Source organism: Sorex fumeus, unplaced genomic scaffold, assembly GCF_029834395.1.
Source record: "Sorex fumeus unplaced genomic scaffold, SorFum_2.1 ptg000034l, whole genome shotgun sequence".
NCBI lineage: Eukaryota > Metazoa > Chordata > Mammalia > Eulipotyphla > Soricidae > Sorex > Sorex fumeus.
The window spans coordinates 40,485,739-40,504,518 of record NW_026606091.1 but is presented as its reverse complement, the minus strand read 5'-3'; the positions used below and the strand labels follow the sequence as shown (position 1 = coordinate 40,504,518).

General features: G+C 40.8%; 1 protein-coding gene across 2 annotated transcripts in view; it reads right to left on the bottom strand.

Moving 5' to 3' along the window:
• The window catches only part of FKTN (fukutin), a 100,934-nt gene that overhangs the window by 37,019 nt on the left and 45,135 nt on the right, over nt 1-18,780 (bottom strand). The window contains exon 10 of one of the 2 annotated variants that reach the window (XM_056117334.1): nt 1,793-1,890. In XM_056117334.1, the coding sequence (XP_055973309.1) occupies nt 1,793-1,890 (98 nt within the window). Of the gene's footprint in view, nt 1-1,153; nt 1,891-18,780 lie in introns of those variants that run through there. The other variant, XM_056117333.1, reaches the window with a different exon arrangement.

The window sequence follows — 18,780 nt, the reverse complement described above, 5'->3', positions numbered from 1 at the left end:
CACTTGTAGTGATGAGGTGTTGGGGTCAAACCCAAGGCTCCATCATGCAAAGTTTGTACTCCAACCTATCGAGCTGTCTTTCTGGCCCCATTTAAATTGACCTAGAGGCCATAGTAAAAATATGGAGCTGCAACTGATAAACAAATATATTGACTAGTACATTTTTAAAAATTAAAAAGGCAGGCTGGAGAGACAGTATAGTGGGCAAGGTGCTTGCCTTCAAGTGCCAGACCCGGGTTCGATTCCAGGCATCCCATATAGTCCCCCAAGCACTGCCAGAAGTAATTCCTGAGTGCAGAGACAGGAGTGACCCATGAGCATCACCAGGTATGACCCAAAACCCAAAAAAAGTAAAATAAAAATTTAAGAAGGTAAAGGCCCTCCCGTTGATCATCGATTTGCTCGAGCGGGCCCAGTAACATCTCCATTGGAGACTTTGTTGTTACTGTGTTTGGCATATCGAATATGTCACGGGGAGCTTGCCAGGCTCTGCCATGCGGGCGAGATACTCTCGGTAGCTTGCCGGGCTCTCCGAGAGGGGTGGAGGAATCGAACTCGGGTTGGCCATGTTGGCTGCGTGCAAGGCAAATGCCCTACTGCTGTGCTATCGCTCCAGCACAGACGGTATTTCCATTAATATTTTGGTGTTATCATTAAAATTGGAATTATAGAATAATAAATCTAGAAAATTTCAAATGTCATTAATAGCTCCTATTTCTACCCAAGAGTGGTTGAGAATAAAATAAGGACAAGTTTTGTGAAATCACAACCCTTTCAAAATCATGTCTTGTAGTATGGTATCACTTGTATGATTTGTTAACAAGTTCTAGCAGAAGTCAGTGAAAATATCTTCAGAATGGCTGAAAATTTTAATAGCACACAAGCATAAGTTTTCTTCTTACTGGAATATGAAAATAGAAAGCATATGGAAATGTATTTCGCTTTGACAAAGCCATAAGTAAGCTCTCTTTTTCTCAAAGAATGATGCCCTTTGTCTAAATGGTTGCTTACATATAAATTAGCTATCATCTTTATTTGTGTGCTGTCTGTGTTAGGGTTTCACAAATGCAAAGTGAGCATTCTACTACTGAGCTTCATACCCAGCCAAGCACCCCTTTTTGATTTCATCTAAAAGTGTGGTCATTTGAATATTAACCTTGACTCCACAATTTAAAAAGTAACACTAACACTAACCAACTTCAATCCTCAGACCTTAAATGGCTTATCCTTTGAAACTAGGATAGCAAGCTTTGAATGGTTCACCTACTTTCAAGTTAAAATATGATCAAAAGTTTTGGAAACATTAACAACATTTTATTAGTTCATCAAAGGATGGGGACGTTTCCTCAAAAGAAGGCTGAGATGCTTACCAAAGGGAGGGGAAAAGGGAGTAGACATCTGTCTCACTTATCTCATTCTCCATTGTAACCTAGTATTGTACCAGGCACAAGGAGATTCCTTCATACATGTAAGATCAGAAAATCAAGTCAGATAGCTCAGGAATTAGAACTTTTTCTGTGTCTTCATATTCATCATTTTTCTTTTGCTCCTACTTATGTTTAACGGAAAAGTTTATCTTTTCTATGATCTAGAAAAGACAGACTCTAAAATCTATCTTTTAGGGAGTTATCTGCCTTTCAAGAGGGGAATTCATTCTAGTATTTCAATCGACGATCTTAGAATAACTGGATAACCTCATCCCATTCAGAAATAGGCCAGACTCCATTGGGCTGCACATTGGGGGGAGAATTCTTCCAGTCCCATGTCTTCACAGGAATCTTCCAGGCCTTACCATAATTAGCTTCAATGTATTCAATGGTTTCACATGGCACATGAACCTTCATGTCTACAAACTCAGTCCAGCACAGTGTAAACTTGGGAAACAAATATCTGTGACAAAACAGAGGCAATGTGGAAAGGTATTAGGCTTCAACAGTGAAAATTTCAGCTGAGGAACTCATCTGCCAACTGAAAAACTATCCCATTAAATAGCTTTGGGGACATTATGGACACTTATTCCTTCTGTTATCTCTATCCACTTCTGATGCTAACAGTGGCCCAATGTCTCTCCCTTATCCCCCTTCCTCATGAGAAGACTTTACCCCTAGATTTCAGAAGCAGAAAAGGATTCTTTCTATATACTATTACAGTGCAACCACTATACTCTAGTGAATGAGTCAAAGGTGGAGTTGTACACAAATCAAGCAAATGACAGTCACTTTGGAGATTTCTATTGGATCAAGGAAGAGGGGGTCTTTTCTCAAAGGTTTCTAAGCCCTTAGGATACTAAGCAAGCACTGCTGGTTGTTATCAGAGAGCCTGCCTCAAAGTTAAAAACAAAAGATAAAACGATAAGAATTCAGAAAACTCTGGAGAATTTCAATGAATCGATAAATATTTTTTAAATGTTCTAATTGCATTTCTACTGCTTGTATTTTCTTTTCTTTTCTTCTTTTTTATCGAATCACCTTGAGATACAGTTACAAAGCTTTCATGTTTAAGTTTCAATCATACAATGATCAAACACCCATCCCTCCACCAGTGCACATTCTCCACCACCAATGTCCCCAGTATATCTCCTCCCCTCTCCAACCCTCCCCCCCTGCCTTCAAGGCAGACAATTTCCCCCATACTCTCTCTCTACTTTTGGGCATTATAGTTTGCAATATAGAAACTGAGAGGTTATCATGTTTGGTCCTTTATCTACTTTCAGCACACATCTCCCATCACGAATGATTCCTGCAACAATCATTGTCTTAGTGATCCCTTCTCTATTCCAGCTGCCTTTTCAGCTCATGAAAGATGCTTCCAACTATGGCATAGTATTCCTGGCCCTTGTGTCCACTGTCCTGGGTGTCAGTCTCACGTTACATTATTTTATATTCCGCAAATGAATGAAATCCTTCTATGACTGTCTCTATCTTTTTTGACTCATTTCACTTAACATGATACTCTCCATGTCCATCTACCTATAACTGCTTGTATTTTTCAATACATGGAGGAAGACATGTATAACAGCAAGAAAAGAGCAAAACCCCTAAGTTCAACCAGAGAATCTGAAACAATCCTGACAATATGACATTCTCCAATAGCATTATAAACACACTTTCGTGATTAAGTCTCAAAACCCTACATCCTGGGTTTTAATCTGGTCCCATAGAGATGGGAGGGGAGATAGGGTATGTTTCATATCTCGTGATGCTCAAGGATAATTCCAACCTCAGTGCTCAGGGGTCACTGCTGGTGGCACTCATGGAACCATGTCATGCCAGGGAATGAACTCAGGTCTTCAGCATGCAAATCATGTACTCTAACCATTGAATTAACAGATGCTTTTCTGATAACCTCTTCAACTTTGATAGCTGAGGAGAAATGTCCATTGCTGGTCAGATTATTTCTCAAATTCCTCTCCTTACTCATCTAGTAATGAAAATTTCATATACAACATATTAATATAGTAGTTAGGTTCCAGTAAGCAGGCCTTTATTTTTTTTAAAATCTATCAGATTTTATTTATTTATTTTTTTTGCTTTTTGGGTCGCACCTGGCGATACACAGGGGTTACTCCTGGCTCTGCACTTAGGAATTACTCCTGGCGGTGCTCAAGGGACCATATGGGATGCTGGGAGTCGAACCCGGGTTGGCCGCGTGCAAGGCAAAAGCCCTATCCACTGTGCTATCACTCCAGAGCCCTAAGAAGGCCTTTAAACAAGGTTTCATAACCTTCTTCTCTCTTCAAATGCAGTATTATAAAGCAGATGCTTGAATGTACAACACTTAAAAAAATTTAAATTTTAAAAAATGTTTATCTATTCCCCTTTACCCCCTTCCCTTCATGGATGTAGCTGAGGTTACTGCAATGACCAGGAGTTACCCACATGCCCGGCTGAGGGACCTGCCGGGGGTCACACGTCACGTTGTGGTGCGTGCTCCCTTAGCTGCACTGCTCATGAAGCTTTGCAAACCACGCTTTGCAAGTTGCAGGGCTTGTATCTGTGCTCACTGGGGAGTTGCTGCAGTGCTTACATACACGCTGGCCAAGGGAAAACACTTCCTAAGTATGATTGTACATCTTTTTGTTGCACTGCTCATGGGGGGGGGGTGCATCGCTTTTCTGTAGTGCTATATATACCTGGTGAGAGTGAGGTCAAAACTACTTACAGTGGGGAAATTCAGTGGCAACATAGATTCTAGGCTCAAACATCAGAGATGCCAGGGTCACAGCTGAGTCACATGGGGCACTGGACACTGGAGATTTGAATGCATGACTATATACTTGCAGAGCAGATAGTCTAAGTCACTGTGCTATTTCTCTAGTCCTACAGTATTTTTCTCAAAGGACTGCTATATAACCATCTTTACCTCACTCTTTCATTTTAATACATTCCCTTTTTAAAATATTTTTTTTAGTCTTGATTTATTTTCTCCAGATTGCCCCACATCAGGGGATCGCACACTGAGCATAGACCTCGGCGGCCTGCATGGGAACCCCTAGCCAGTGCCCTCCCCCACCGGGGTCCGCTGCAGACTCCCCTCTACCTTTTAGGGTGGCTGGAGCGATAGCACAGTGGTTTTTTTCAAGCCGGGTTCGATTCCTCCACCCCTCTTGGAGAGCCCAGCAAGCTACCGAGAGTATCTTGCCCATATGGCAAAGCCTGGCAAGCTACCTCTGACATATTCGATATGCCAAACACGGAAACAACAAGTCTCACACATGTGTTACTGGGCCGCTCAAGCAAATTGATGAACAAGGGGAGGACAGTGCTACAGTGCTACATTTATTTTCAGTCTTGAGCTTATTTTCTTAATTTTTAACAGATTACATACCATAAATACCCATATATTCGAAGTGTTCTTAAAAGAAGTTAACAACACAAAGATAAATCTTTCACAACCCAGATTTCTGAAGGATATAGGATAAGCATGAATCCAACATTCATTCTCTCTTGGTTCATACCACATGGACCTACCCTATAGTTTCTCAGGTTCATAGGTTCATACATGTGATTCTAAAACAGCTCGATGAATTTAATCCTACCTGCAGCAGAACTGGCATTAGGAAGTTTCAGAAACTACACCAAGACATATTTCTTAGAGGTATACCCTAGATCAACAAATTAAATTATATATATTACAAAGGAAAGCAAAAACTAGCAGTTTTAAGTTTGTATTACAGCCCTATATTCTGTGTCGGTGCTTTCTGAGAAATAGCTATTCTCTTTCCAGCATGAGAAGAGTTTCAGAAATGAGATTTGATGTGTCATAGCAGTAACACTGGAATTTAAAATATAATAGGATTAAGGAAAAAAAAACAGAGAAAAGCTATATGTCAAAGTATAACTATATTGACAAAATGGGTACTAACTGGGATGCTCTCCAAGGAGAGACAAATTCTCATCTATTCTGCACTTGACTGTTCTATTTAACCACATGAAAAATGAGAAACTGAACAAATACTAAAGAAAGCAACAGCTCACCATCTTCTCAGCTGGCCACCTTCACACTTCTTGAACTTGTTCTTCCAAACCCCCAGGTGAGATAGAAACAGATAAGCAGCAAGATTAAAAAAGGAACTTGCATGAAAAGGAAAGCCCCTAAGAGCCACAGAACTATCAAAGGAGACTATGAGTCAAACAAGAATGGTGGGGTATAGTTTTTCAAAAAAAGAGCTCAACAACTTTGTAACTATGTATCTTTAGGTGATTCAATGAAATGAACACCTCATTACAAATATACTACCCAGCTAGATTGTCATTCAGATTTGAAAGATACACAGTTTCATAGACAAGCAATAGTTTAGGGAACTGTAAGACACGTTAATGGAGCTTCTTTAAAAGACAAGACAAGCTTCTCAGCATGTTGCCCCTGAGTAAGGCTTTCACTCATGGCATTATGCCTGCCCTCTATAAGATTAATGTATTTATTCTTAGTTTGCTACAGGATTTAATACTATTCACTATTAAATTTCTTTATATGGATTGTTCTATGTCTACTAAGGTGATATTTTTTCATCGTAGATTTTTGTTTTGTTTGGGGGCCACAACCTGAGGTGTCCAGAGCTTACTCTTTGGCTCTATGATCAGGGATCACTCCTGGAAGTGCTTGAGGGACTATATGGGATGTAGCAGCTCAAACCTGAATCAGCTGCTGGCAAGTGTCCTACCTGTTATACCACTGTTCCGATGCCTGCTCTGATAAAAAAGTAAATATTTTTATTATAATATTTTACTTATTAATGCAGACATTGAAGCATTTTCTAAAATAATTTTCTAATATAAAGCCTATACTCCTTTTTAAGAATAACATATACCTTTATAATTTTATAGGTTTATCTGGATTTTCCTTTAACATTTTCTTTATTCTTCTCTCCGTACTCTAATTTATATATTTATATAACTTATTAACTTCACGTCAATTTTAAAATGTATTAGTGCAGAGTTAGTTATGCTATTTTTTTAATTTATAAAAGGAAAATACAACTAAATTTTTTCCAATTTATTGACTTACAATTTTGTGGAATTTCAGGTAAGCTTTATGTGGAATTTCAGTTTAGCTTTATTCATCTATATGTGTGTAGGTGTCACCACTTCCACAATAATAATAATAATAATAATAATAATAATAACCACTAAGAAAAAAATAGGGGACAGAATAGCTCTATCACCTACAACACCATTTTTTCTCCCTCTGAACATTCACACTCATAGAACTGCTCATTTTATCATCAAACATCCACTCATCAATAGCCTTCCTGTTCCCCAGAGGCTAGTCAACATAAATGTCCACCTTCCCATACTATTCAGCAGACCTAGTAAACCTGAAATAAGGTAGAAATCATCAACTATCTAGTAAGATGAGTCTGGAAACATTTCTTAAATATTAGCTTCCAATCTTATAAATGATGTGGAAAAAAATCTAGAATAAATTAAACAAGAAGACTACAAATTTTACACAGTTTGCGGGTTGGTGAGATAGTTCAGGGGTTAAAGAAATGTCTTGTATGCAGCCAGTCCTAGATTCATAGTCAGGAACAGGCCTACAGGCTCCAAGCACCATTGAGGTACACTGTGTAATTCCTGGCAGCACAGTGCCTGAGTAGCCACTCATCCTTGGGCCTCTGTTGGCCAAGACTTGCTGATTCTACTGGCCAAGAAATGCTAAAGGGGCAGCAGGGCCTCTGCACTCAGAACTTACTCCTGGCTCTGCACTCAGGAATCGCTCTTGGTGGGCTCGGGGGACTGTACGTGGTGCTGAGTATTGAACACAGGTTGGCCATGTGCAAGGCAAATCCCTACTAGCTGTACTATCACTCTGGCCCAAGTCTATTAGTTTTATTCATATCTTCAGTAGTTTTACTAATTTTTTTTTTGCTTGAGTCAGTAGTCTGTGACTCAAGTCAGTAAAATACTGTTTATATTTTTTGTGTGTTTGTTTTTGCATATGGTTATTCTGTATTCTCAACACCATGGGATCAATAGTTTATCAACAGCCAACTAGCTTCCAATTTTTTTTCTCTCTCTGGTTTTTGGGTCACATCCAGCTGTGTTCAAGACTTATTCCTGGCTCTGTGCTCAGGGATCACTCCTAGCAGGGTTTAGGGGGACCATATGTACTTCTGAGGACTGAACTCCAGGTTGCATGTAAGCACTTTACCTACTACTATTTCTCTAACCCACCTCACCCCCCATTAAAAAATAATATGGGTTGTACTTGACAGTGCTAGGTAGGGTGGAAGTCATTCCCAACAGAACTCAGTCCATCAGTGCTGGAAGGCTACCAAAAAATATACCAACGAGTGCTTCGTGGTATATTCACCAGAGCTACCCCTGGTGGATCTGGGGTAGGAGAATGAGGGCATGCAGTGCTGGATATCAAATCCAAGGGCTTACATATGCTAGGTATGTGCCCTATCAAACAATTTGTATAGATTTTCTCTTTAGGGGATAGAAAAATAGTACAGCAGGTAGGGCACCTCACTTGCACACGGCAGATCTGGGTTTATCCCCAGCACCATATATGGTCTCCTGAGCACCACCAAAAGTGATCTGTGGGTGCAGAACCAGGAGTAAACTTTGAGTACATTCAGATCTGGCCCAAAAACAAAACAAAAAATTTTAGCAATCAAAAAATTTAAAAAGAGATTACAATTATTTCAAATTTTATACAAAGTTTTTAAAAATCTTTTGATCTCTGATTACTCAACTTGTATAATCAAAGCAAAAGGCTGAAAGTTTATCACATTAAATTAAATTTTTAAGTGAAATTCATGGCTCCTAGTCCATGAAGCTGTGATTTACAATGTGTGGTCTTGGGGGCTCCTTTAGCATTAATTTTCCAACCCAAATAGTTCTTCCTCCAGTATTTTTGGTGCTGTGAGTAAACTCACACATGCAATGAATATGCAATGAATGTACCCTACCCCTGAGCCTGAGCCCTGAGTTAACTATTAAATTGTAATTTACAAATTACAAGATATCCAAATGAACCCATTTTAAGGTTTGGAGTTTTGATGTATTTCAGGTCACACCTGCTGCTCTTCTGGCTGGCAATACTCAGGTGACATGTGGGACAGGACATCAATTCTGGGGCTCCAGCATACAAAGCAGGCACAACAACCCAGTGAAATATCTTTCCACCTCACTGCTTTAAGTTTTGACAAATGCCTATACCTGCATTGGCATCAAAGTAGTCAAATATATAGAATATAACTACCACTTTGCTTTCACATACTAACCCTGCTTATTAGTCATGCAATCAATCCATACCAGCCCCTGGCAATGACTGATCTTACTACTTTCTTTGACTAGTTTTTGCCTTAATTTCAAGTAACATTCAATTTCAAGTAATAAATAACCTCATATTTACTCTTGCTATCTTACTTCTCCAAAACATAGCATCATGTTTTGATTTTTTGCATATATCAGTACTTCAGTCCTCTTTATTACTACTAAGTAGTACTCTCAACTACTATTAATTTATTTGTCCACCAGAAGATAGAACTTTGATTGTTTCCATTTTTTTTCTGCCAAAATTAAAACTCATATGAACACTTGTGTAAAAGTTTTTTGGTAAAAATGTTTTTATTTCTTCGGCTAGAGTGATAGCCCAGCGGGTAGGGCATTTGCCTTGCATGTGGCCAACCCGGGTTCGATCCCCAGCATCCCATATGGTCCCCCTGAGCACGGCAAGGAGTAATTCCTGAGTGAAGGGACAGGAGTAACCCCTGTGCATCGCCAGGTGTGACCCCCTCCCCCCCCAAAAAAGTTCTTATTTCTCTCAGAATTACTACCGTAAGGGATATCTTAGAGGATTATTTTCAAACAATAAAATATGGCACTTACAACTTATAAGTAAATATATAATTTTGTGAAATACAGAAGTTATTTCATATAAATTAAAGGTTTGATATTTATTCATTCTAAAGTAATCTCTTAAAAAATAACCTAGTCTACATATAAATAAGTATAATCTCTATTGTATACATATAAAATTATCACATAACATGCATTCAGATTCTTCCTTCAATGATTCAATTTTACATCTGCTACTCACTTGAGATTCAGAGGTACAATTAAAAAGACCCAAGATATCTTTATGTTGTAAAATATGAAGACATAAACAGAGTAAGAAATGTGATATCACTTTTAGAGAAGCCAATGTTTTAAATATAGTCATTTAAAGAAATTATTCAAATTTGCCTTTTTAGCTTCACAGCTGTCAGTACTAAAAAGATAAACGTGGTTTGCGAGTCCTAAAACTAAAAGACCAAAGTCAGTCTATGGAGTCTATGAAGCTAAGAGACTAAACGAGTGCATATTCACAACTGAATTCTAAAAGTCTCTCTAACTTCTTGTGAAGCAGAGTGGGGTAAAAAATGTATGACTTTGAGTCTTCAAAGGTGCAGTGTTGAATTAGGTCTCAATGTGGGCTAATCCTGTCAATTCAATAAAACACTGTAGAATGCATTTAAGGGGTCTTGCTTTTAATTTTCTGAATAGTGGCGTGTCAGTCACTTCGACCTATTTACTAGGACTGATTCAGAAAACACAAACTCAGAAATCACAGACAAGTCGTCAAAATAACCCCAAGAAAGCATGAAAGAAATAAAGGGGGAAATTTTTGGAATCTCAAAGAAAGGGAATATTACTTCTGGTCAGAGATACTAAAAAGCACCTTCAAAAATGAGGCAACTCAACGCTCTTGAATGGGCAAAAGTGGGGTATGTGATGACATAAAATAATCTTCTTATTTCTTAATGGCACAACTTTCAACTAAAACTAGTTTGCTCTTCCAAAAAGCTGGGTGTCTAAATGCACAATGGTATTTTTGAATTAGGTCCTAGAATTAAAAAGAGAAGTATCAGTGAAAAAATACTGATAAAATCCATCTAAAATGTTGAGCATAAATGTTGGTTGCTTAGTTTGACAAGTGGATCTTAGTAAAAATATACTAACATTATGGAAACTGGGTTATCATAATACAGGAAATCTGGACTATTTTCATAACTTACATAATACAAAATTACACAAATAAGTTTATGTAAAAAACAGAAAAAAGAGAATAAAATCTGTTAATAAGATCATTGTTCAGTACCCGTATTGCAAACCTAATGCACAAAAGAGTAAGAGAGAGAGAGAGAAGAAAAGTGCCTGCCATACAGGGGGCGGGGGGTGTGGTGGAAGGAAATTGAGACACTGGTGGTGGGAAATGTACACTGGTGAAGGCACAGGTGTTGGAGCAATGTGTGACTGCAATCTAATCATGTCAACTCTGTAACTGTGTATCTCATGGTGATCCACTAAAAAATAATAATAAATCATAAAACATGTTGAAAAGAAAGACTGAGGATGCCTAGTGCTAAAAGTCTAACAAAGTGAAAGGAAAAATATGGGTTAGAGCGAGAGTATCTGGCGTAAGGCACGCTGCAAACTCTGGTGTGACCTCCTGCACCACAAGGGGTTCCCTGAGCATTATCATGAATGAACCCTGTGCACAGAGTAAGGAGTAAGTCATGAGCTTTGCCAGGAGTGGCCCAAACCCCCACTCCCCCGAGCTTTTTTAGTAAAGTACAAAATATTTTGTACTTTAACTGGCATTATGAACAATACCCTCTTATTCCTCTACAGCACAATCAAACAATTGAGATTCACTTCTGCCTGGGAATCTAGTCAAGGGAGCAATCACTAAAAAAGCTCTCACTTGATGTAGAAAGATGTCCACAGAACTTTTTTAATATTAAGAGAAGGAATAATATTAATAGCTAAGATATAATTAGGTGGATCTAGATTTTTTCCTCCAGAATCCAACTTACAAAATGTCTCTATTTTATAAAGTCATATTTACTTGCCATTGTTTCTGTGATAGAGTAGATGTGATATCTCAACTATGCTGACATACTTCAATTAGTTTACTGCTGACAGAATATTTTAGTATTTTTTTCATGGTCTGATACCAAGTTATATTCATACCAAAATTCTTAGTACATAATAGTAAGAAGATGTTGTATAAATAAATGTTGCATTATATAGAAGGGAAACTAGGTTATCATAATATATGAAATCTATTTTATTTTAATAAATTTAGTCTCATAGAAAAATTCAAATTTTCTTTAGAGTATATGATAAATAAAAACTGAAAATGACAGCAGGTATAAGGAATCCACAACTAATTCAAGAGGTAGCAGATTTCCTATTAAGAGGAAACTGACCAAGGAAACAGAAGCAAAGATAAATGAGATTCCATTAAATGTAGAAGCTTCTGTACCTAAGGGGAAAGGATGGTCAAAACACAAAGACACCTCACTGACTGAGAGAAAATATTTCCCCACCACTCATCTAATAAAGGATTAATATCATATATATAAAATACATATAGAACTTTAAAAGAAAAAATAAATCCAACCCCATCAAAAATGAAAAGAACAGATGAGCAGAAACTTGTTTAAAGAAGACATACTAAAAGGCATATAAAAAAAATACTCAGCATCACTAATTATCAGGGAAATACAAATCAAAACAATAATGAGAAATCACCTTACACCAAAGAGACTGACACATATTAAAAAGAACATAAACAACTAGTGTTGGCATGTATGTGGGAAAAAGGAACCCTCATTCATTGCTGGTAGGAATATAGATTGGTCCAGCCTTTCTGGAAACAATATAGACATTCCTCAAAAAAACTAGGAGTTGAGCTCCCATTCAACCTAGCAATTCCACTTCTTAAAATATACCCTAAAGGCCCCCAAACACAATGCAGCAAAGACATTAGCTCTCCTATATTCACTGCAGCACTACTAACAATAGCCAATATCTGGAGACAAAGTTCCCAAGAACAGATGATTTGATAAAGGTAAAGGTAAAGGCCCTACCCGCTGTGCTATCGCTCCAGCCGATTTGATAAAGAAACTATGGAATATTACTCAGAATATAATACAATGGAATTATCACTTGGCCATAAGAAAAGATGAAATCGTGCAATTTTCCACACATGGATGGGTCTGGAGAGAGAGTATCGTGCTGAGTCTAGTTAGTCAAAGGGAAAGAGACTGACAGAATAATCGTTCTCATATTCTGGATATAAAGAAACAAGTGAGGAGTAACAAATTCCAAGAAGCAATAGAAATGAAGAGCACAGGACTGGCCTGCAGTAGAAAGCCTGCCACAGTGGAAAGCGGAGGAGAATGAGTGTGGGGAATTGGACAGGGAAGAGAACACCAGGACAGTGGTGGCGGGAAGTGCTCACTTGGAGGGTGAGTGGATGCTGAAAGGTGGTGAAGTGCCATGCATGAAAAATCCTATCAGCAACAGGACTGTAAACTACAGTGCCAAAATTTAATTTTAAAAGTGCCTGTCATACCCACATCCAAAAGAACAAAAGCAGCCGGTGTTGGCGCGGATGTGGAGAGAAAGGGACTCTCCTTCACTGCTGGTGGGAATGTCGCCTGGTTCAGCCCTTTTGGAAAACAGTATGGACGATTCTCAAAAAATTAGAAATTGAGCTCCCATTTGACCCAGCAATGCCACTCCTGGGAATATACCCTGGAGAGGCAAAAAAGTATAGTTGTAATGACATCCGCACTTCTATGTTCATTGCTGCACTGTTCACAATAGCCAAAATCTGGAAAACACCCGAGTGCCCTAGAACAGATGACTGGTTAAAGAAACTCTGGTACATCTACACAGTGGGGTACTATGCAGCTGTTTGAAAAGATGAAGTCATAAAAATTTACATACAAGTGGTACTACATGGAAAGTATCATGCTAAGTGAAATGAATCAGAAAGAGAGGGGCAAACATAGAAAGATTGCATTCATCTGGGGAATATAAAGTAACAAAATAGGAGACTAATACCCAAGAAGAGTCAAGATAAGTACCAGGAGGTTCACTCCATGGCTTGAAGGCCAGCCACACATGCTAGGGGAAAAGACAGCTCAGATAGGAAAGGGAACACCAAGTAAAGGGTGTTCGGAGGATCCTCCCAGGATGGGAGATACACGCTGAAAGTAGACTATAGACCAAACATGACTGCCATTCAATGCCTCTTTTGCAAACCTCAGCACCCAAAAGGAGAGAGAGAATAAAAGGGAATGCCCTGCCACAGAGGCGGGGTGGGATGGGGGGTGGAAGGGATACTAGGATCATTGGTGGTGGAGAATGGGCACTGGTGGAGGGATGGATACTCGATCATTGTATAACTGAAACCCAAGCACAAAAACTTGTAAGTCTACAACTGTATCTCATGGTGTTTCACTAATAAATAAAATTTTTAAAAAAAATTAAAAAATAAATAAAAGTGCCTGTCATAGTATTCTAAGGAACTCTAGAGGGGGACGAGTGAGCCCAGCACATGCCTAAACAGAGCCCTGGCAGCCAAAACATCTACACTACACAATCGTCACCAAGTTCCTGACCGTACTCTACTGCTTTGGATGAACCTCATCCAGAAAATGATGTGTTGAAAAACTCAGATATATGAGTTTTGTGACTGGGGTCTCCGAGATTTCAAGAAGTTGGAGATGGGCAACCTCCCTGCATCTCCCTGTACTTCCAGAAGCCCCGCAGACATGCCCATTAACTACCTCTGGTGCCAAGAGAGCTTATTCTCTGATCATGATCCAGAGACCCATAAGTACATCTTGAATGAGATCAATAAGTTGCAGAGATTCTTCTGGGAACACTCTCAAGCCTGAGTTGTTCGAGGCACCCCAGGGAGGGGAGGGTGGCAGCAAGTCCAGTGCCTGCCCAAACAGAGCCCCTATAGCTGAAAACCTCCACACTCCAAAATCGCCACCATGTTCCTGGCTGGACTTCACTGCTTGGGACGAGCCGCATCCAGAAATTAATCTGTTGAAAAATTCAGGTATGCGGGTTTTGTGACTAAAATCTCCAGGCTTTCACAGAGTGGGTTGTGGGCTATCTCCCCCTAACTCCGTGAACTTACAGAAGCCCCAGCAGTCACACACATGCCAAAATCACCACCCAGTTAAAAATTTATCTCCAGCTGTATCACCCAGTTAAAAATTTTAAACATTCTGGAGCACAGAGCTGCGCAACATCTCTACAAACTCTATAGCACTGATAAACCAGGAGTAGCATACCAGATAGGATGGATATAGTGTAGAAAGCAACCAATCTCAATTAATTAAATATAAACACAGAAGGCTTAGCCTGTAACAGCATCTTAATATTCTCTCATACAAGGGCTTAATGGCTCTATTGTGAGATACAACAATTTTCACTAACTTTCTTCTAAGGAAACATTTTTTGACCATTCTTTTAGCAAAATATATATAACAAGCTAAATAAAATAAATTATTGAGGCCTGCTATGGGTACAAGCTTACAGGGTAGTTGGGAAAACTGGAAATAACGGTGGTGGGAAGGTACAATTGTGGTGGGATTGGTGTTGGAATATTGAACATCTGCAACAAATCATCATAAATCATAGTGTTTAAAGTGTGAGGAGATGGGAAGGGGGGTGTTCCAGTCCGTCCTTCACGCCCTACCAAGGTCACCAGTTGCCCCCCATGAGCGGCTCTCCAGCACAGCTACAGCCCCAGAAGCACAAGGACTTAATGTAGAACCCAGCAGCTTGGAGCAGAAAAGTGAACGGACTATGCGTTAATCCAGGCCATCAAGTCTGCCGGAGGGGAAAGGGTGTTGCCCCATTCGCCCTCTCTTCTCTGGAAAGAAGGATGGCGGCCGCATGGGAGCCTTGTGGACAGCAGGTATGAGCCGGGGGTGTGGGGGCGACTAAAACCTCATGGGAAGGGGGGCATTCCAGTCCGTCCTTCACGCCCTGCCGAGGTCACCAGTTGCCCCCCGCGAGCGGCTCTCCAGCACGGCCACGGCCCCAGAAGCACAAGGACTTAATGCAGAACCCAGCATCTTGGAGCAGAAAAGTGAAGGACTATGCGTTAATCCAGGCCATCATGTCTGCCCGGAGGGGAAAGGGTGTTGCTCCCTTCCGCCCTCCTCCCTCTGGAAAGAAAGATGGCGGCCATATGGGAGCCTTGTGGACAGCAGGTATGAGCCGGGGGTGTGGGGGCGACTAAAACCTCATGGGAAGGGGGGCGTTCCGGTCCGTCCTTCACGCCCACCGAGGTCACCAGTTGCCCCCCGCGAGCGGCTCTCCAGCACAGCCATGACCCCAGAAGCACAAGGTCTTAATGCAGAACCCGGCAGCTTGGAGCAGAAAAGTGAACGGACTATGCGTTAATCCAGGCCATCATGTCTGCCGGAGGGGAAAGGGTGTTGCCCCATTTGCCCTCTCCTCTCTGGAAAGAAAGATGGCGGCCTCATGGGAGCCTTGTGGACAGCAGGTATGAGCCGGGAGAGTGGGGGCGACTAAAACCTCATGGGAAGGGGGGGCGTTTCAGTCCGCCCTTCACGCCCTACCGAGGCCACCAGTTGCCTCCCACGGGCGGCTCTCCAGCACAGCCACGACTCCAGAGCACAGAAACCAATTTCTTAACTATCTGACTTTCAGTAGAAATACTTCCAGGGTCAATAAGTAAAATAGCAGAAATCCAAAACCAACTTTTGATTCTTGAACCCAGCTGTAGAAAGCAAATCACTTCACGATGCTTTTTCAGCATGTCTGATTTGGGGGGGGGGGGGGGGTGTAAACTCTAAATAATAGTGGTGAATCTTTTATTGAAACAATGAATCTAATCAAAGCAGATAGAGTGTTAACTAGAATTCATCTGCCTCACAGGGACTGGGAGGGGTGGGGGTGGGGTTTTATTGGGGTTCTTCATGGTAAAAAATAAGTATTGGTAAAGGGAAATGTGTTTGATATTTGCATGACTGAGACCTAAACCTGAAAGCTTTGTAACCTTTCCCACAGTGATTCAATAAATAAATAAAAAAAAAAATAAAGTGTGAGGAGAAAATAAAATAAAAATAAAAAGCACAGGAGAAAAAAAAAGACCTTTTCTCAATTTTAGCCATCCTAGTGAGCCACTGTCACTGTCCTCCCGTTGTTCATCGATTTACTCAAGCAGGCCGAGTAACATCTCCATCATGACAATTGTTACTGTGTTTGGCATATCGAATACGTCACGGGGAGCTTGCCAGGCTCTGCTGTGTGGTGTGTGGGCGAGATACTCTCAGTAGCTTGCCAGGCTCTCCGAGAGGGGTGGAGGAATCGAACTCAGGTCGGCCATGTTGGCCACTTGCAAAACAAATGTCCTACCTGCTGTGCCATCACTCTAGCCCATTCTAGTGAGTATGTATTTCATTGCAGTATATATTTCATTGTAGTCTTAATTTGCACCTCAATGACTAGCAATGATGTTGGACACTTCACTCTGTCATTTGGACACACTCTTTGGTGAAATGTCTCTACAAGTCTTTTTGTTTTTCTACTGGATTGTCCAATTGGGTTTCAGGCATAAAATGTTCCACCATCAACCCATTCACTGGTGTCTACTTTCCTCTATCAATGGCTCTGGTTTCATTCCCCCCTCACCCCCCCCCCACACACACAGCCTACCTCTATGACAGGCACTTTTTTAAAAAAGACGATGTGATTTAATTATATGTGGTACACAAAGAAACAATGCAAGAGAATAGTCCAGTGAAAACAATGTCCATCGAAAACAATTCCTTAGGCTCTAACAACAGAACTGAGTTACCAAGCAGGGAGTGGTGAGGTAGGGTCGGGATGGATAAGGGATTTAGAAATAGAGGTAAAAAACAAAAAACAAACAAAAAAACCCCCAATATTTTCCTTGTTGTTTTGCACAAATCCCTTATATAATTTTCATACTAATTATATTCCAGTTATGCATCATCAACAATTCCTCTTACTATGGCACCCCATTCTCAACTCAGTACCTTTTGGGGAGGGATTTTGAGTCACACACAGCAGAGTTCATGAATTACTCTAGCTCTGTGCTCAGGAATTACTCCTGGCTGGGGTTAGGAGACCACATACAGTGCCAGGTGTCAAATCGAGTCCTAATCCCAATACCAGCTCTCCACTCTCCCTTCTTAAAGAAATAAGATTTACCTAATGGTGTGGGCTGGAGCGATAGCACAGTGGGCAGGGCGTTTGCCTTGCACGCAGCAGATGAGGCCGACCCAAGTTTGATTCCTCCTCTCGGAGAGCCTGGCAAGCTACCGAGAGTATCTCGCCTGCACGGCAAAGCCTGGCAAGCTCCCCGTGACTTAGATATGCCAAACACAGTAACAAGTGTCATAATGGAGACATTACTGGGCCCACTTGAGCAAATCGATGAACAACGGAAGGACAGTGACTGACCTGATGGTATTAATGTTTATGCTTTGGGCATAAAATGTTCCTGCATCCAACAAAAGCCAAGGTGCTAAACATCCTCCACCTCTATTTGTAGATCCCTCATCCATCCCAACCCTACCTCACCACTCCCTGCTTGGTGAGGTTCTGATAACTCAGTTCTGTTATCAGAGCCTAGGGATTTGTTTTCACTAGACATTGTTTTCACTGGACTATTCTCTTGCATTGTTTCTTTGTGTACCACATATAAATAAATCACACCATCTTTTAAAAAAAGTGCCTGTCATAGAGGTAGACTGTGGGGGGGGGGGGGTGAAGGGGAAGTGAAATCAGGGGCATTGATGGAGGAAAGTAGACACCAGTGAATGGGCTGATGGTGGAACATTTTCTGCCTGAAACCCAATAATGAATAATTTTGTAATTTGCTTTGCCTGAATTAAAAAAAAATAGATAATACTGAGGTGGCTATATTACTGTGATCACGGTCACAGTCACGGTTCTCCCGTTGTTTATCGATTTTCTCAAGCGGGCCCAGTAATGTCTCCATCGTAAGACTTGTTACTGTGTTTGGCATATCAAATACATCATGGGTAGCTTGCCAGGCTTTGCCATGTGGGCGAGATACTCTCGGTAGCTTGCCAGGCTCTCCAAGAGGGGTGGAGGAATCGAACTCGGGTCGGCCATGTTGGCTGCGTGCAAGGCAAACGCCCTACCCGCTGTGCTATCGCTCCAGCCCATCTGCTTGAGCAGGCCCAGTAACGTCTCCATCGTGAGACTTGTTGTTACTGTGTTTGGCATATTGGATACGTCATGGGTAGCTTGCCAGACTCTGCCGTGCAGGAGAGATACTCTCGGTAGCTTGCCGGGCTCTCCAACTCGAGTCGGCCATATTGGCTGTGTGCAAGGCAAACGCCCTACTGTTGTGCTATCGCTCCAGCCCTATTACTGTGATAATATCAATAAACAGATGGGGTTCTTTTTTATGTTTGGGGATATTAACAATGTAACAGAGATCATG